Consider the following 20,867-nt stretch of genomic DNA (forward strand, 5'->3'; position numbering starts at 1 on the left):
GCGGCTCAGGACAGACTGGAGACTCTGGCGGCTCAGGACAGACTGGAGACTCTGGCAGGTTAGGACAGACGGGAGACTCTGGCGGCTCAGGACAGACGGGAGACTCTGGCGGCTCAGGACAGACTCGAGAATCTGGCGGGTCAGAACAGACGGGAGACTCTGGCAGCTCAGGACAGACGGGAGACTCTTGCGGCTCAGGACAAACGGGAGACTCTGACAGCGCTGGGCAGGAAGAAGGCTCTGGCAGCGCTGGACAGGCGGGAGCACCTGTAGGGAGAAGACGGAGAGACAACCTGGTGCGGGGGGCTGCCACCGGAGGGCTGGTGCGTAGAGGTGGCATCGGATAGACCTTACCGTGCAGGCGCACCGGAGCTCTTGAGCACCGAGCCTGCCCAACCTTACCTGGTTGAATGCTCCCCGTAGCCAGGCCAGTGCGGCGAGGTGGAATAGCCCGTGTTCATGATGATATTTAATTCTCAATCAGAGACAACTATCACACAGAAACAAACCCACAAGCCAAAAGTGAAACCCAGGCTGCCAACACTGCCTCACACAGAAACAAACCCACAAGCCAAAAGTGAAACCCAGGCTACCTATGATTCTCTGATTGAGAACCATACTAGGCCGAACACAAAAACCAACATAGAAAAACAAACATAGACTGCCCACCCCAACTCACGCCCTGACCGTACTAAAACAAAGAATAAAATAACAGAACTATGGTCAGAACGTGACAGTATTGGAGTGCCCATCACAAAGCCCTGTCCTCAATCCTATACAACATTTGTGGGTAGAAATGAAAAGGCGTGTGCAAGCAAGGAGGCCTACAAACCTGACTCAGTTACATCAGCTCTGTCAGGAGGAATTGGTCAAAATTCACCCAACTTATTGTGGGAAGCTTGTGGAAGGCTACCCGAAACGTTTGACCAAAGTTAAACAATTGAAAGGCAATGCTACAAGATACTAATTGAGTATATGTAAACTTCTGACCCACTGGGAATGTGATGAAAGAAATAAAACATTCTCTCTACTATTATTCTGACATTTCACATTCTTAAAATAAAGTGCTGATGCTAACTGACCTAAAACAGGGATTGTTTTCCTAGGATTAAATCTCAGGAATTGTGAAAAACTGAGTTTAAATGTATTTGGCTAAGGTGTATGTAAACCTCCGACTTCAACTGTACATGGCTTGGTTCTTGTTTACCAGTTGCATGTGTGTACTGTATGTTGACAGTATGCATGTTTATAGTAGGCCTTAGCATGCTCCTTAATCCCCCAGTGGGAGATTCGCTGCTGCAATGGTGGCTTCTCCAGGCATGGTGGCTTTAACATGGTTAAATTGGTTCCCCATGCAGATCAATTCATAGACATACTGTACATGTACAGTATATATGTTGATATATATCATTGGTTGCGTGACATATTATCAACATTACAACATACAGTTACATAAACACATTACACCATACTTCAACATTTTAACATAATACAGGTCTCGTTTGCAAATATATTTAGCCTCAATTAGACGAACCAGTGTAAATGAAGGCTAAGTGAGCATATTGCCTACTACTTCAACATATTGTAAGCTTACACTATACAGGATCTTTTAATAATATCTTTCTCTTAGATTTTCTATCATTCTGAAAGGGACTATAAACTGATCAAAAATATAAGTGCAATATGTAAAGTGTTGGTCCTTATGTTTGATGAGCTGCAATAAAAGATCCCAGAAATGTTACATATGCACAAAATAAAAACCTGTGCACAAATCTGTTTACGTCCCTGTAAGTGATCATTTCTCCTTTGCCAAGATACTCTATCCACCTTACAGGTGTGGCATTTCAAGAAGATGATTAAACAGCATGGTTATTACAAAGATGCACCTTGTGCTGGGGACACTTTACAGGCCAGTCTAAATTTTGTGCAGCTTTGTCACACAACACAATTTTGAGGGAGTTTTGAGGGAGTGTACAATTGGCATGCTGACTGCAGGAATATTCACCAGCACTGTTGCCAGAGAATTTGCTGTTCATTTCTCTACCATAAGCTGCTTCCAGCGTTGTTTTAGAGAATTTGGCAGTACGTCCAACCCTCCTCACAACCACAGACCACGTGTATGGCATTGTGTGAGTGAGCGGTTTGCTGATGTAAACGTTGTGAACAGAGTACCCCATGGTAGCGGTGTTGTTATGGTATGGGAAGGCATAAACTACGGAAGACAAACAGGATTGCATTTTTTCAATGGCATTTTGAATGCACAGAGATACCTTGATGAGATCCTAAGGCTCATTGTAGTGCCATTCATCTACCATCGTCACCCCATGTTTCAGCGTGATAATGCACGGTCTCATGTCACAAGGATCTGTACACAATTTCCTGGAAGCTGAAAATGTCCCATTCTTCCATGGCCTTCATAATCACCAGTCACCCATTGAGCATGTTTGGGATGCTCTGGATTGACACGTATGACATAATTTTTCAGTTACTGCCAATATCCAGCAACTTCACACAACCACTGAAGAGGAGTGGGACAACATTCCACAGGTCACAATCAACAGCCTGATCAACTCTATGCGAAAGAGATGTATCACGCTGCATGAGGTGAATGGTGGTCACACCAGGTACTGACTGGTTTTCTGATCTACGCCCCTACTTTTTTGAAGGTATCCGTGACCAATATGTGTAGATCTGTATTTCCAGTAATGTGAAATCTATAGATTAGGGTCTAATTAATTTATGGGGGGGCAGGTAGCCTAGTGGTTAGAGCGTTGGACTAGCAATCGAAAGGTTGCAAGATCGAATCCCTGGGCTGAAAAGGTAAAAATCTGTCGTTCTGCTGCTGAACAAGACAGTTAACCCATTGTTCCTAGGCTGCCATTGAAAACAAGAATTTGTTCTTACCTGACTTGCCTAGTTAAATAAAGGTAAAACAAATCCAATTCAATTGACTGATTTCCTTACATGAACTCAGCAACATCTTTGAAATGGTTGCGTTTATATTTTTGTTCGGAATTGCTTAATTTTCACAGGAATATGGAATACTAGAGTAAGGATATACAGTGCATTCGGAAAGTATTCAGACCCCTTCCCTTTTTCCACACTTTGTTACGTTACTGCCTTAAAAGAATGAATCAATACCTCAATACACAATACCACAATACCAATACCTCATAATGAACATATTTTTATAAATGTTTATAAATGTTTGCAAATGTATTAAAAAAATAAAACACAAATACCTAAATTACGTACAGTAAGTATTCAGACCCTTTCCTATGAGTCTCGAAATTGAGCTCAGGTGCATCCTGTCTCCATTGATCATCCTTGAGATGTTTCTACAACTTGTCCATCTGTGGTAAATTCTATTGATTAGACATGATTTGGAAAGGCATACCTGTCTATTTAAGGTCCAACAACCAAGCCACGAGGTTGAAAGAATGGTCTGTAGAGCTCCAAGACAGGATCGTGTCGAGGCACAGATCTGGGGAAGGGTACCAAAAAAATGTCTGCAGCATTGAAGATCCCAAAGAACACAGTGGGCTTCATTCTTAAACGACAGAGGTTTGGATCCACCAGACTCTTCCGAGAGCTGGCCGTCCGGCCATACTGAACAATCAAGGGAGAAGGGCCTTGGTCAGGGAGGTGACCAAGAAGCCGATGCTCCCCATCCAACCTTCCAGAAAGACAACCATCTCTGCTGCACTCCACCAATCAGGCCTTTGTGGTAGAGTGGCCAGACGGAAGCCACTTCTCAGTAAAAAGGTACATGACATCCCACTTGGAGATTGCAAAAAGGCACATAAAGGAATCTCAGACCATGAGAAAGAAGATTCTCTGGTTTGATGAAACCAAGATTGAACTCCTTGGCCTGAATGCCAAGCGTCACATCTGGAGGAAACCTGGCACCATTCCTAGGATGAAGCATGGGGTGGCAGCATCATGTATTGAGGATGTTTTTCAGCGACAGGGACTGGAAAACTAGTCAGGATCGAGGGAAAGATGAACTGCACAAAGTACAGCGAGATCCTTGATGAAAACTAGCTCCAGAGCTCAGGACCTGAGACTGGGGCGAAAGACAACGACCCTAAGAACATAGCCAAGACAACGCAGGGTTGGCTTTGGGACAAGTCTCTGAATGTCCTTGAGTGGCCCAGTCAGAACCCAGACTTGAACCTGATCGAACATCTCTGGAGAGACCTTAAAATAGCTGTGCAGCGACGCTCCCCATTCAAACTGACAGAGCTTGAGAGGATCTGCAGAGAAGAATGTTAGAACTCCCCAAATACAGGTGTGCCAAGCTTGTAGCATCATACCCAAGAAGACGTGAGGCTGTAATCGCTACCAAAGGTTCTTCAACAAAGTACTGAGTAAAGGGTCTGAATAGTTATGTAAATGTTTAAAAATATATATAGATATTTTAATACATTTGCAAAAAAAATCAAAAAAACGTTTTTTGCTTTGTCATTATGGAATATTGTGTGTATATTGATGAGGGGGGAAAACTATTTAATCAATTTTAGAATAAGGCTGTAATGTAACAAAATGTTGAAAATGTCAAGGGGTCTGAATACTTTCCAAATGCACTGTATAAGAAAATAAAAATAGGCCTTCAAACTTTTTTCTTTCAAGGCAAGTCCATCTTATTCAAACTGTATGCCTTTTGACCCCTTAATTTTTTTGGCTGCAACCGCACAACCAAACCCTGAACCCAATGAACTGTTTGTTACATTACTCATCTTAATAAATGTCACAAATAAATGTCACAAGCCTCCAGGTCTGGATATTCTGTACAACTCCTGAGCTGCTAACCCACTTCCTCGTGGCATAAATTCCATCCCCTTGCAAGCCACTAGTCTTGAAGACTTCAATGTCGATTTATAAAATAAATAAAACATAAAAAAGAGAGTAGAGTCATATAATATGGCTAACAAGCCACCAAACAGGCCCCTACATCTGTGACTACATCCAACATGGCACCCTATTCACTATATAGTATAATTATTTTGACCAGAGCCCTTAAGGCCTCTATATGCACTACAAAGTGAATATGGTGCCATCTGGGATGCACCCTATGACTCCCGGCAAGGCACCTAAGGTCAATTTGGAAAGACGGCTGTGACAACTCCCATATACAGTCTCTTGTAGTTGCTCTTCCTGAGTGACTGACTCATCCAATTTTCTCACCTGTTCCTCTCTTTCTGTGAACTAAATGTGCTGAGGAAGTACTCCAGCAGAACACTTCAGAAGAAATAACTACTCAGGCACCTCTAGAATCTTGTCACTCCCAACCCCCACTGTCTCAAACACTGTTGTACTAAATATAATATTTCTTCTATGTTCTGACTTTTATTGGTGTTTTCTAGAATGCTTCCTCCTGTGCTCTGTCTTTAACTGGTGTTGATGCATCACCTGTGTCACATTTTATGTTCTTTCTTTTCCTGCTGTTCCACCTCCAGTGTGTTCTAGGCTTCATCATACCGTGCTGTTGTACTTTATTACATCCATTTTATGTTCTTTCTTTTCCTGCTGTTCCACCTCCAGTGTGTGCTAGGCTTCATCATACCGTGCGTTTGTACTTTATTTCATCCATTTTATGTTCTTTCTTTTCCTGCTGTCCCACCTCCAGTGTGTGCTAGGCTTCATCATACCGTGCTGTTGTACTTTATTACATCCATTGTAAGTTCTGTCTTTTACTGCTGTTTGTCTGCCACATGTATGCCAACTCCTTGTTCTCTTTTACTGTTGCTGTAGTGCCTGCCACCTCCAGTGTCCACCTCCAGTGTCACACACCATACTGTTATACTTTATAACAAATTCCTACTAGATTTTTTGCTCTCTTGGAAGCCACCTCAAGTGTTCTGTCTTATACCGTTGCTTTAGTGCCTGCAACTATTGTCCTTTACCCAGGTCTTTCTTTCTCTGCTGCTGTCTTGTATTGCCACCTCTAGTCTGTCAATTGTCTCAGCTCCCTACATGGAAGCCTTTGAAACCTGTATGGTAGAACTGCAGGATCTGATTTCTCTTCAGGAATTTAGCAGGTTGGTTTATGCCCTGTCTTTCATCGGAGTTGTCTTTTCTTGTATGCCACACCAACCTGTGCTGACGCTGCAGGCTCCCTATTGCTTTTCAAAATCAGAGCTTCAATTTCCACACTGTATAAGCACTTGCATTTAATGTACAAGAACTTTGTGACAACTGCTGATGAAAAACGGCATTATAAATATATTTGATTGATTGACATTTACAGCAACAGTAAGGATCATCAGGAGACTATGTTGAGAATCAATGCTGAAGAATGTGGTTGTATAAATACTATATGCTATTGATTCAAACCAATGTACCAGATGCTTAGTCTAGGCCTTGCTCCAGCAGGGTGTATAGTATCTGGGCTGAATCATAGTGCCTTTGTCCTGACAGGACTGTATTTCTGCCTCTCTGAACTGAATCCCATTAAAGCACTTGTGGTAATCAGCCATAAGAAGGGTTATGTCCCAAATGGCACCATATTCCCTATATAGTAGACTACAAAAGCAGTGCACTATGCAGGGAATAGTGCCATTTGGGACGCAGTAGAGAAAAGGCAGAAGCCAGGCAGAACCCTCGCCTCTCTGCTTCCTCCGTCCAGCTCAGTGAAGTGAAGGATCCCTATGTCAAAGACAAACTATACATCAGCTCTTACACAGCTAATGGAAGTAATCAATGTTGATTAGCACCGCTTCCAGCCATCGAATTGTTTTACACGCATTGGTCGAGGAGGAATGAGGGAGCAAGGGAGGAGAGGGAGTGTTGGTTTAGTCACTCTGTGAGCGTAACGTGCCCAAACATGAAGGTATGTTGGCAGGATGTTCTGTGGGGGTTCAGTGATCCATCAAAGAGAAAGATCCTCCTCTCTCTGTGCCATAAATCTTCTACAAGCCCGCGGTAACACCCCCCTTTCCCCTTCTCTCTCCCTCTTTCTCCCCCATCCTCCCCCTGTCTCCCCTACAGAATGACTCGTGGGGTAAGCAGTACTCGTACGCTCTCTTTAAGGCCATGAGCCACATGCTGTGTATCGGGTATGGCGCCCGGGCGCCCGTCAGCATGTCCGACCTGTGGATCACCATGCTCAGTATGATTGTGGGCGCCACCTGCTACGCCATGTTCGTCGGCCACGCCACCGCTCTCATCCAATCACTGGACTCGTCCCGCAGGCAGTACCAAGAGAAGGTAAGCCCTTACTTAATATAAAATCATATGTTTTTATTATGCTTTTATATATTTTTACAATACATAATGCTAATTTCTCTCAGGTGGATTATGCCTACACTGGGCCTGTATTTTAAGGGTGCTGCACTGCACTCACAGAGTGTCAGATCATAATATCTCCGTTCTGCTCGGTGGCTCTGAAAGAGGATTTGGAAAAGCCCTCACAGATACCAAAAACCCTTGTCCCTGTTGTGAGGAGGTTCCCAGACAGAACTACAGTAGCACCATGTCTGCATCCCAAGTGCGCTGGTCGAAGGTAGTGCACTATGGAGGGAATAGGGTGCCATTTGGGATGCTAACCATCTCTGTTTGGGTGCTTTTAGTGAACACTGTTAGCGGAGGTTCTGCAATCTAGATCCCCTAATATATAATTTCTGCATGAAATTATTCCTCATGAACCACCAAACATCTGGAGTCATGCTAATGAGTTTTGAATTCTTAGTATAAGCTGTTAGAATCTAAATGATTGGGCTTTTGCAGATAAGAGCGTCTGCTAAATGACTTAAATGTAATGTAAATGTAAAGAGCAGAGTACAATTCCCATATCCGTTAGACTAGTGTTATGGCTAGGGCTTGCTTCTGAAGCTGTGGACTTATAAACACTTATGATGCAATCTAGTCTAACTGTACCTATACAAATCTGTCAGTTTGACCCTTGCAAAGAATGGTCAGGATTAGGGTGAGATCATTACTACCCACTGTTTTGAGTCTGACCCTTAGATAGATTCACCAGTGGCGATCTATGACTAGCCATAATAATCTGTGCTGACCGTTGGATAGGTTTCTTAGTAGGCTCACCTGTGAGTGATCTGATTAGCCATAATAATCTAATCTAGTGCTAACCTTTGGGGAGATGGGTAACTGTAGCATACAGTGGCTCTCTATGACTGTAGTCTCACCTGTGATCTGTGAATGACCTGGCTTAGATTTGATTCCATCCGTTTTCTCATCTTGGCTACTTTATTGTTTATCTGGTTTGTATTTATTGTCAGGAAGTTGTGGAAGCATTAATTTGATAAAAAAATGTAAGGTCTAATGAGCTGTCACACACACAACCTGGATTGAACACAACACACATACACTCGGCAGTGGATGAATAACTTTCATTGTTTTTTACTGCAATATACAGTGGGGCAAAAAATTATTTAGTCAGCCACCAATTGTGCAAGTTCTCCCACTTAAAAAGATGAGAGAGGCCTGTAATTTATAATAGGTACACTTCAACTATGACAGACAAAATGAGAAGAAAAAAAATCAGAAAATCACATTGTAGGATTTTTAATGAATTTATTTTCCACCATAGTGAAGAATTACGCTTCACTATCTGGCAGTCCGACGGATGAATCTGGGTTTGACGACTCTGTTCATCTATTGCTGTACACTGGACCCTTTTGGCCATAGCTGATACCAGGAGAATGCTACCTGAACGAATGCATAGTGCCAACTCAGCTGTGTCTTCAACCGGCCTTTCCCGGATGTAAAGACTTCTAACTTTAAACGCTGTGTGGAGATGATGTACACTGGAGGCACCAAAAATTCTGAGATTACCATACCCAACTACAACATTTTCTATCAAGATAGAACTGCCAAAGGGGTAGGAGTTGCAATCTACTGCAGAGAGAGCTTGCAAAGTTCTGTCATACTTTCCAGGTCTATGCCCAAACAGTTCAAGCTTCTAATATTAAAAATGAATCTCTCCAGAAATAAGTCTCTCACTGTTGCCGCCTGTTATTATATACCCCCCTCAGCTCCCAGCTATGCCCTGGACACCATATGTGAATTGATTGCCCCATCTATCTTCAGAGTTTGTTCTGTTAGGTGACCGAAACTGGGATATGCTCAACACCCCAGAAGTCCTCTAAAATAGATGCCCTCAATCTCACACAAATTATCAAGGAAACCACCAGGTACAACCCTAAATCCAGAAACATGGGTACCCTCATAGATATTATCCTGACCAACTTGCCCTCCAGATACACCTTTGATGTTTTCAATCAGGATCTCAGCGATCACTGCCTCATTGCCTGCATCTGCTATGGGATCCGCGGTCAAACGACCACCCCTCATCACTCAAATGCTCTCTATAACACTTCTGCGAGCAGAATCGACCTAGCCCGGGTATCCTGGAAGGATATTGACCTCATCCCGTCAGTCGAGCATGCCTGGTCGTTCTTTAAAAGTAATTTCCGTACCATCTTAAATAAGCATGCCCCTTTCAAATAATGTAGAACTAAGAACAGATATAGCCCTTGGTTCACTCCAGACCTGACTGCCCTTGACCAGCACAAAAACATCTTGTGGCGGACTACAATAGCATCGAATAGTCCCCGTGATATGCAACTTTTCAGGGAAGTTCGGAACCAATACACGCAGTCAGTTAGGAAAGCAAAGGCTAGCTTTTTCAAACTTTTCATCCTGTAGCTCTAACTCCAAAAAGTTTTGGTACACTGTAAAGTCCATGGAGAATAAGAGCACCTCCTCCCAGCTGCCCACTGCACTGAGGCACAGATAAATCCAAGATTATCGAGAATTTCAATAAACAGAACTGAAATTGCAGGCGAAACCCTGAGGAAAATCAAAACAGGAAGTGGCTTCTATTTTGAAGTGTGTGTGTTTTGTACTTTACTTATTTGTAGTTATATTTTCTTATTTTGTGTGACTTTCTTCTGGCAGCTATTTTAAAGATGGGTCAGAATGTGCGTTGCTGGATTTAAAGGGATATGAACCAGATTCCTTTTCCTATCACTTCCTCAAGGTGTCAACAGTCTTCAGACATAGTTTCAGGCTTTTATTTTGAAAAATTAGCCAGAACGATAACATCGCGTCAATTGGTAACATGAGTTTTGCTCACGCAACAGAATTTGGACAGCCATTGTTTTCACCTCTCCTACTGTGAAAGACATTTGCGGTTGATGTATTATCGATTATATATATTTAAAAACAACCTGAGGATTGATTATAAAAAACGTTTGACATGTTTCTGTGGACATTATGGAAACTATTTGGAATTTTCATCTGCGTTGTCGTAACCGCTCTTTCCTGTGGATTTCTGAACATAACACGACAAACAAACAGAGTTATTTTGATATAAAAATCATCTTTATGGAACAAATGGAACATTTGTTGTGTAACTGGGAGTCTCGTGAGTGAAAACATCTGAAGTTCATCAAAGGTAAACGATTAATTTGATTGCTTTTCTGATTTTCGGGACCAAGCTTCCTGATGCTAAGTGTACTTCATGTTTTAGTGCGATCGATAAACTTACAAAAACGCTTGGATTGCTTTCGCTGAAAGCATAATTTCAAAATCTGACATGACAGGTGGATTAACAAAAGGCTAAGCTGTGTTTTCCTATATTGCACTTGTGATTTAAATATAATATATAATATAATATAATATTATATATAATATATATAAATATTTTTAGCAATATTTATTGAATGTAGCGCTATACTATTCAGCAGTTGTTGATGACACTTAACCCGATGTTGGGATTGCAGCCAACTTCAATGCCATGCAACACTCCTCCAACTGCTCTTAAATGCTAGCAAAATCAAATGTATGCTTTTCAACCGTTCGCTGCCCGCACCCGCTCCCCCAACTAGCATCGCTACTCTGGATGGTTCTGACCTAGAATACATGGACAACTACAAATACCTACAGTGGGGAGAACAAGTATTTGAAACACTGTCGATTTTGCAGGTTTTCCTACTTACAAAGCATGTAGAGGTCTGTCATTTTTATCATAGATACACTTCAACTGTGAGAGACGGAATCTAAAACAAAAATCCAAAAAATCACATTGTACGATTTTTAAGTAATTAATTTGCATTTTATTGCATGACATAAGTATTTGATCACCTACCAACCAGTAAGAATTCCGGCTCTCACAGACCTGTTAGTTTTTCTTTAAGAAGCCCTCATGTTCTCCACTCATTACCAGTATTAACTGCACCTTTTTGAACTCGTTACCTGTATAAAAGACACCTGTCCACACACTCAATCAAACAGACTCCAACCTCTCCACAATGGCCAAGACCAGAGAGCTGTGTAAGGACATCAGGGATAAATTGTCGACCTGCACAAGGCTGGGATGGGCTACAAGGACAATAGGCAAGCAGCTTGGTGCGAAGACAACAACTGTTGGCACAATTATTCGAAAATGGAAGAAGTTCAAGATGACGGTCAATCACCCTCGGTCTGGGGCTCAATGCAAGTCCTCACCTCGTGGGGCATCAATGATCATGAGGAAGGTGAGGGATCAGCCCAGAACTACACAGCAGGACCTGGTCAATGACCTGAAGACGCCTGAAGACGCCGTCACTACGCCGTCATGGATTAAAATCCTGCAACACATGCAAGGTCCCCCTGCTCAAGCCAGCGCATGTCCAGGCCTGTCTGAAGTTTGCCAATGACCATATGGATGATCCAGAGGAGGAATGGGAGAAGGTCCTGTGGTCTGATGAGACAAAAATAGAGCTTTTTGGTCTAAACTCCACTCGCTGTGTTTGGAGGAAGAAGAAGGATGAGTACAACCCCAAGAACACCATCCCAACCGTGAAGCATGGAGGTGGAAACATCATTCTTTGGGGATGCTTTTCTGCAAAGGGGACAGGACGACTGCACCATATTGGAGGATGGATGTGGCCATGTATCGCGAGATCTTAAGAGCATTGAAGATGGGTCATGGCTGGGTCAAAAACTATGAAAATAAAACCTAATATAACTCAAATGGAAAGCATTCACATTTTTGCGCAGTCCAGGCAGTGCTGAGAGGGATAGTTTGGCCTGCTATGTGTTCTGGTTCTGGTTGGATGTCTTGGCTGGGTCTTCCAGCATGACCATGACCCGAAACACACAGCCAGGGCAACTAAGGAGTAGCTCCGTAAGAAGCATCTGAAGGTCCTGGAGTGGCCTAGCCAGTCTCCAGACCTGAACACAATAGAAAATCTTTGGGAGAAGGTGAAAGTCCGTATTGCCCAGTGCCAGCCCCGAAACCTGAAGGTCTGTATGGAGGAGTGGGCCAAAATCCCTGCTGCAGTGTGTGCAAACCTGGCCAAGAACTACAGGAAACGTATGATCTCTGTAATTGCAAACAAAGGTTTCTGTACCAAATATTAAGTTATGTTTTTCTGATGTATCAAAAACTTATGTCATGCAATTAAAATGCTAATTATTTACTTAAAAATCATACAATGTGATTTTCTGGATTTTTGCTTTAGATTCCGTTTCTCACAGTTGAAGTGTACCTATGATAAAAAATGACAGACCTCTGCATGCTTTATAAGTAGGAAAACCTGCAAAATCGGCAGTGTGTCTGGCTAAACTGTAAACTCTTCTTCCAGACTCATATCAAACATCTCCAGTCCAAAATCAAATCTAGAGTCGGCTTTCTGTTTCGCAACAAAGCCTCCTTCACTCACGCCACCAAACTTACCCAAGTAAAACTGACTGTCCTTCCAATCCTCGACTTCGGCGATGTCATTTGCAAAATAGCTTCCAATACTCAAAGCGCCTTATACCACCCACCACTGCGACCTGTATGCTCTAGTCGGCTGGCCCTCGCAACATATTCGTCGCCAGACCCACTGGCTCCAGGTCATCTATAAGTCTATGCTAGGTAAAGCTCCGCTCACCCGTCACGATAACAACACCCACCCGCTATCTGAGCAGCTAACCGATCACTGCATCTGTACATAGTCCATCTGTAAATAGCCCACCCAATCTACCTACCTCATCCCCATATTGTTTTTATTTACTTTTCTGCTCTTTTGCACACCAGTATCACTACTTACACACCATCATCTGCTCATCATCATTTGCTCATCGATCACTCCAGTGCTAATCTGCTAAATTGTAATTACTTGGCTACTATGGCAAATGTATTGCCTTACCTCCTCATGCCATTTTCACACACTATATATAGACTTTCTTTTTTTTATATTGTGTTATTGAGTGTACACTTGTTTATTCCATGTGTAACTCTGTGTTATTGTTTCTATTGCAATGCTTTGCTTTATCTTGACCAGGTTGCAGTTGTAAATGAGAACTTGTTCTCAACTAGTTTACCTGGTTAAATAAAGGTGAAATAAAAAATAAAAATAAAAAACCCATCAAACACCTTTGGGATGAATTGGAACGCTTACTGCGAGCCAGGGCTAATTGCCCAACAATCAGTGCCCGACCTCACTAATGTGGCTGAATGGAAGCAAGTCCCCACTGCAATCATCCAACATCTAGTGGAAGCCTTCCCAGAAGAGTGAAGGCTGTTGTCGCAGCAAAGGGGGGACCAACTCTATATTAATGCCCATGATTTTGGAATGAGCTGTTTGACAAGCAGGTGTCCACATACAGTGCATTCGGAAGTATTCAGATCCCTTTTTTTACATTTTGTTAGGTCACAGCCTTTTTCTAAAATGTATTCAAATGTTTTTCAATCTACAAATGTTTTTCAATCAATTTGTTTGGACCCTTAAGTGGCCCGAGCATAAATCCTTGTTTTTGCTTACATAAGCGCACATGCCAAGGGAAAGAACCAAGTCTCCTGGTAGGTTGCAACCTGTTCTGAATGAGTCTGACGTCAGATCATTTCCAGGTCGATACCTGGAGATCAGTAAGAAATGATGTTAACCTCAAGACATATGTTAAGGGGACCTGTATTAGTTTTACCTAACATCAATATGTCTTACACCATTGTAGTGGTGATAGGTATGAAGGAGTCTGTTTCATAGCTATGTTACCCACGGAGGACGTAACCTCACGGCGGAAGTACTCTCTAAGCACTGAACCAGTTGTATGCGGTGTGATCATGGTTCATGACTTCTAATAACTATCCTCCTCTGCCGCGGTGATCAATATCAATTTGACTTGGGAGGTCTAACCTTCTTACTGATTTTTGTTGGACTGACTGTGGTAGCATTGGTACTAGTGCTCAAGGGGACCAGTTGTCCCACCGATTTATTCTGAAATATGGTCCTACCGGAACAAATGATTAGAGGATTTTACTAGATGTATTGTAGTTGAAACTACACATGGCAAGATGACTATTTTTGCCATTTGTTTTGGAGGTAGAAGTTCACTGGACTTCTTTTACGACCAGTGTGGTACACCTCAGTAATATCTTAGATGTCTAGGGGCCTGTCTGCTCCTCACTGTTCTCATAGGGGAGTTTACAACTAGATTTGTTTTCTGCTCTGGTGGCCTCGTACGATGTTGCACGTGGTCTCGAACCCCCTATTGGCCTCGTTGAGGCTCATCATGGGTCTGGGCTACTATTCCGCCCTTTGTGTCCCCCCCCCCCACCAGTGGTTGGTGTTGGTATCCGAGGTACAAACAAAAAGATTGGACCCCATGTATGAGTCATAACAACGAGCGGCCGTGTTGTTATGAGAATGGCTGTAACCTTTCAACCAAATCTCCTGGTATTTGTGCTTCTAAACTCTCAGTGGCTGTCGAGGTTTGTCAGTCACCACAGCGTATGGCAACCTCTTTCAACAGTGGGAGTCATCGGGTCAGTTGCGGTACTGACACCATTAGTGTCATTGTAAAGGTTGTGACAGTCCCCCACAAAGTGGAAGATGTATCATCGGAAGTATCAATGTTTTTCTTGCTGTGGCGGCCACAGTGCTTGCGGAAATGTTCGAAGAGCAAGAGAAGTTCATCTCAACTACGGTATTGCACGACCTCAAAGAGGGAAGTTGCTCATTCACAGAGACTGCTGGATCGTAATCGTGAAATAATGGTCAATCAGGTTTGCTGATGGAATGTGTCGAGATATCATATCTCCTTGGATCGGATTCTGTACCAAAAGGATTCTAAACATCGTTTTCCCAAGGGGTGCTTCGACAGATAGCCATCGTGGATGACTGCGTTGCAGCTAGCATCAGGGGAAGACAGTGTGGTCAGTGGATAAGCACTGTGAACATACGTGGTTGGTTTTCCAATCCAGGAAGTGGGAGTAACTGATCCATCAAGTCTGCTCCGAGTAGCAGGGGTTCAAGGCTGGTAACATACACAGGGTGAACAAGCGAAACGTCCTGGAAGTGTAGTTTCAGCATGACTCTCAAGAGGTGAGAGGTGAGGAAGTCTGAGTGACCCCACGAAGTGTAGTGTCCCATCGTTCCACTTCTAATGAACGTTTAGTTGGCTTCAAAACCCTTTTGAGATCATCAAACAATGTTTGAGAGAGGAGCAACCCGAATCAATTAGCGCATAACAAGTTAAGCAGTCCTCTAGGACTGTTTCCAGGTATGGCCGTGTAGAGTTGCATTTAATGGACATATTCCCCACAAAGTGGCATTGTCATTCGCAATGACGTGATTTCTGTACAAGGTGAAGGCATATCGACTTTTCGGACTTTGAGTGGGCTTGGCTTTATCTAAACTTTTTAACTTTTAGCAGTTGATTGGTTGTGGTCAGTAGCTGTATGGTTGCAGTCAGTAGTTGTGTGGTTCTTGTCAGTAATTGTGATCAGTAATTATGGTCAGTAGTTGTGGCCATTAACTGTGTGGTCAGTAGTTGTGTGGTCAGAAGTTGTTAGGTTGCTGTCAATAATTGTGGTCAGTAGTTTTAGTCATTAGTTGTGTGGTTGTGGTCAGTAGTTGTGTGGTTGTGGTCAGTAGTTGTGTGGTTGTGGTCAGTAGTTGTGGTCAGTAGTTGTGTGGTTGTGTTCACAATATGTGGTTAGCAGTTGTGTGGTTGTTGTCAGATGTGTTCAGTAGTTGTGGTCAGGAGTTGTGTAGTCAGAATATGGGTGGTTGTGGTCTATAGGTGTTTGGTTGTGGGCAGAAGTTGTTTGGTTGTGGTCAGTAGTTGTGGTCAGTAATTGAGTGGTTGTGGTCAGTCATTGAGTGGTTGTGTCAGTAGTTGTGTTTAGTTGGTATAGTCAGTAATTGTGATGTTGTGGACAGTACTTGTGTGGTTATGGTCATTAGTTATTTGGTTGTGCTCAGAAGTTGTGGTCAGTAGTTGTGTGGTTCTGGTCAGTAGTTCTGGTCAGGAGTTATTTGGTTGTGGTCAGTAGTTGTGTTGTTCAGTAGTTGTGTGGTAAATATTAGTGTGGTTGTTGTCGGTAATTGTGTAGTTGAGGTCAGTAGTTGTGGCCAGTGATTGCTGTCATTGGTTGTGTGGTTGTGGTCAGTGGTTGTGTGTTCAATTGTTGTGTGGTCAGAAGTTTTGTGGTTAGTAGTTGTGTCATCAGAATTTGTGTGGTTGTGGTCTATAGGGGTTTGGTTGTGGTCAGAAATTGTGTGGTTGTGTCAGTAGTTGTGTTGTCAGTTATTGTGTGGTTGTTGTGAATTGATGTGTTGTTGTGGTCAGTAGTATTGCTCAGTCGTTGTGATCAGTAATTGAGTGTTTATTTTCAGTTTGTCAAAGCTCTGATGCTGCTGATGGTCATTAGTAGACTACCAAACTTGCTAACTGCCTGGTATGCCTCGCTCTATTGTCCCTGTAATCACTCTGACTTCAATACAAATGTCATTGAATATCTAATCAAACACATCTGACTGCACTAATGACTGCATGGCCAGGCATGACTCCAACACCATCATCAAGTTTGCCGATGACACAACAGTGGTAGGCCTGATAACCGACAATGATGAGACAGCCTCTCTGGCCGTGTGGGGCCTGGACAACAAGCTCTCCCTCAACGTGATCAAGACAAAGGAGATGATTGTGGACTACAGGAAAAGATTTCATATGCTCTAATTCTTTATCAGACTTGTTGGGGGAGTGGTAAAAATGGCAGTTGTCTGGAAAAAATGGGGATAAATGTGTTAATGCAGTTACTAAAATCCTGTAGGTGTATCATTAGATCCGTAGCGATATTTTTGTTCTGCGAACAGACTTGAATATCAGAGAAGAATACAAAGATGTCCTACATTCTTACTTTTTGTGTAACTTGTTGGGGAAGTGGTCAAAAGTTCAGTTGTTTATAAAAAGTTAGTGAAAAGGTTGATATGGTTACTTAAACAGTTGTGACGTTTGATCTGTACCAGATCATTTTGTTATTATTTCAGATTTGCAGAGGAAGATTTTAAATGCTCTAACTTTTTGTACAAGTTGATTTCAAAGTGGTCAAAGTAGCCGATGTGTCAAAGTTACATTGTTTACAGTGAATGTTGGTAGTTATGATGTCACAATGGGGAGCTTTAGAATGTTGAAAAAAAAGTCCCATTAAAGTGAATGAAGATGGACAAAAAGTTTAATAGTTTAAAAAGTATAAAAGATATCAAAATGTTGTATGCAAGAAACCTAATCCAGATCATTCTACATATTATAAAGCTTGAACGGGGTAAGAGGAGTAACATGCGTCAGAAGAAGAAGAAAAAATAAGAGGTATACGTCGTAAGTCCCACATAATAAAAAGTCAGAAGTATGTCAAAGATTTAAGTGGGGGCTTTTACTTTGTCATCCCCACTATGATATAACTACATAAGACACAGTAAGAAACGGTAACTGAAGAGCTCCACAAGGGGGCAGAGCAGAGCTATGCTAAACAGGCCACATTAATACAGAAGCCATGATGGTCATGATAAGGCCAGGGCAGCTTCAAAGGATACAACACAAGCGAATACTTATCTGACACTATTAGCATTGTTTTAGCTAATAGAAGAATATAGCTAGTTACATAAGCACAATTGAGTATGACACCATAAAGGTTATATAATTAGTACATCACTTGTCCATGGTTACAAGGAAATACACAGAGAATACATTACGCTCCATGCATAGCTATAAACGGTCTGCTACAGTAGAAATGTCATAACATGGTATACAGAAACTGTTACGATGATGTAATAAGGCACTAACTTTAATAGGAACGCACGCACGTCCGAAGTACGTATTAGTAAGGAAAACAACAATGAAGGCAATGTTGGCTCCAGACAGAAATTATGCCAGGGGGGGAAAAATTTTGGGCAGGTTCTGTTCTGACTGGAGATGAGCAAATGTCTGACAACTTGACCAGGGGAAACACTCCTTTGGCTCTCATCGAAGAAAGAAGTTTGTCCCGCTCATCTAGTTTATCCTCGCCTACATTAGCATTGCATGCCTTAAATGTAAATTGTCGGCAACCGTGAATTGGGCTACTTCTATGTGAATTGATGAAGAGGTGGAACGTATCTCATTTCAAACTGTTGATGGAAAACAAAACTGTTGTTTCAAAATCATTTTAAATTGAGATGTTGAAATATAGCCTATAGATAATTAGCATGCAGCGTGCCTTGGTTTGAGGGCAGCACGGGTTATCTGTCCTGTTGCGTATCACTACAATTTTGGAACACTTAGCACATAAAAAACGAATGCTGAGGTGATCATTAGATATATTTGGAACTCAAGTGTGAAACAGTTAAAACAGGTTTTAACAGTATTCCTACTGTAGAGATTGACTCTAGATTGAATGTTGTGACAGCTGAATGACTCCATTAGGGCACAGCACCCTGCAGAGAGACTGGCTCCAGATCATATTTAGTGACCCCTATATCCTACCATATGACAACAAACCCTCTGAGACATGACAACAACCACAGTCAAGACACACTCTGAATTATGCATGGCATGTCTTTAGTACATTAATTCAATTGCTTAATGTTCTCATTTGTGAACCATTTCAGGAAACAAGGCGTATGTCGCAATTCACTACTTCACAAGAGAGCCATTTGAACGTTTTTTTTTTTTTTTTTATCAAAACATGTTTTTTTTGCAGAAATGCCTTCTGGAACATGTGAACTTTCATGTCCCTTAATAACAAAATTGTTTTCCATCTGTAAATACGAACACAATTGTTAATTACGAGCCTTGTTGATAAACTACAGAAAAAGGGAGCAACCTTACTACGAGCTGGACATGCCAAGTTCAGAGTTCAGATTGGTCTTCCAAATAGAAGGCTTTTGTGTATTTGAGCTGTCTAATTTGGTAATCCTGTCGAACACTGATTTTTTTAAATGTAGCTGCATAAGTGTTGATCTCCACTTTTTGGAGGATCGAGATTTGAAATCAGTGGAATTAGGGTATGATAACTAAAGAGATAGCTAAAACACCTGTTTCCATAATACGTCTTCAAACTAAGGGCATTTGTGGCATGGATCCGTGACAGAGAGAGGAGTCTATATCAAGCATGATGATGTATACTGTATGGGTAAGATAGTCTAGCTAGCTACATTTTCAGATATTACACGTTTCAAACAGAAAGTGATTTAATTTTAAGCTGAAGTGTACTGTTAGATAGCTAGTTAACTTTAGCTGGCTGGCTCCCTAGCTAATGCTACGTGTAAAACGTTGTTATTCATCGTTGTTTAATGTTAGCTGGCTGGCTCGTGGTGTGTGTGCCATCACATTTTTTGCCTAGCTAGGTTCATTGTTTACCTAGCGAGCTAGCTACTTGTCTTAAGCCAACGTGTACTGTTAGCTAGCATTAGCTGGTTGGCACCCTAGCTAACATTAGGTGTCTGGCTCATTCGTTAACGCGACATGATGTGTGTGATATTACATGTTGTTTACCTAGCTAGGTTCATTGTTTCCCTCGGTAGCTAGCTACATGTCCTAAGCTAAAGTTTACAACACCCGTTGAATTTGGCCGGTGTTGGTAAACCTCGGCAAAGCATGATGAAATTGTTGCCAGCTGAGCTGGTTAGGCTATTTTCATTTTATCCAGAGGTAAACAAATCATCGGCCAGACCGTCAAGTAAGTGGTCTGAACGCTCAGAGAACGAAACGAGATGGGTGGGGCTAAATCTCAAGAGGGTGCGAACGATGCTGAATCGGTGTAGACGAAACACTCTCTCACCGAAACATTAAAATGCCATTGTTTCAAAATTGAGTTTACAAGTTTAGCAACTTTCAAAGCATAATTACTTTCCCATTGTTCCTCAAATGCATTGTATGATATACAATTATGTGGCTCTCAGTCTCTACTTTTGTTCAATGTAAAAAACTGAATTTTAAATTGCTCTACATAAGACCGAATCCAAATGGTGAGTGTTGGGGTGTAGGGTTAGAGCATAGCCTTAAGGTAGGGAAAGGGGCAGTTCCACTTAGTGTTCCATAGGTAAGCAACATGGTCTTGTCGTGTATGCGGACTTAGACTGGAAGAAAGGGGAGTGTGCGGAGGAGCGGGATGACATGAGAGAACTTGGGAAGGTTGAAAACCAGGCTGGCTGCAGCATTCCTGATAAATTGAAGAGGATTAGTGGCACAAGCGGGGAGACCAGCCAATAGCGAGTTGCAGTAGTTTAGACGGGAGAGTTCAAGTGCCTGGATTAGGACCTCCGCCTCTTCCTGTGTGAGGTAGTGTTATTCGGATGTTGAAGGGCATGAACCTGCAGGACCGAGTCACTGCTTTGATGTTTGCAGAGAATGACAGGGTGTTGTCCAGGGTCATGCCAAGGTTCTTTACACTCTGGGTGGGTGACACTGAAGAGTAGTCAACCATGATAGAGAGGTCTTCGAGCGGGCAGGCTTTCCCCTGGAGGAAGAGCCGACAAGTTGAGATATCTGCCAGGCACACAGAGATGCGTGTCACCACCTGTGTGTCAGAAGGGGGGAAGGAGAAAAGTAGTTGAGTGTAATCCGCATTGCAATGATAGTAGAGACCATTTGAGGATATGACAGAGCCGAGT

At 42.3% G+C, this 20,867-nt stretch overlaps 1 protein-coding gene across 1 annotated transcript in view; it reads left to right on the plus strand.

The window, feature by feature from the left end:
- Positions 1–20,867, plus strand: part of LOC118387799 (potassium/sodium hyperpolarization-activated cyclic nucleotide-gated channel 1-like) — a 129,936-nt gene that overhangs the window by 63,187 nt on the left and 45,882 nt on the right. The window contains exon 4 of the mRNA XM_035776520.2: positions 6,991–7,209. Coding sequence (XP_035632413.2) covers positions 6,991–7,209 — 219 coding nt within the window. The remainder of the gene's footprint in view (positions 1–6,990; positions 7,210–20,867) is intronic.

This window comes from Oncorhynchus keta, unplaced genomic scaffold (assembly GCF_023373465.1).
Source record: "Oncorhynchus keta strain PuntledgeMale-10-30-2019 unplaced genomic scaffold, Oket_V2 Un_scaffold_1952_pilon_pilon, whole genome shotgun sequence".
NCBI lineage: Eukaryota > Metazoa > Chordata > Actinopteri > Salmoniformes > Salmonidae > Oncorhynchus > Oncorhynchus keta.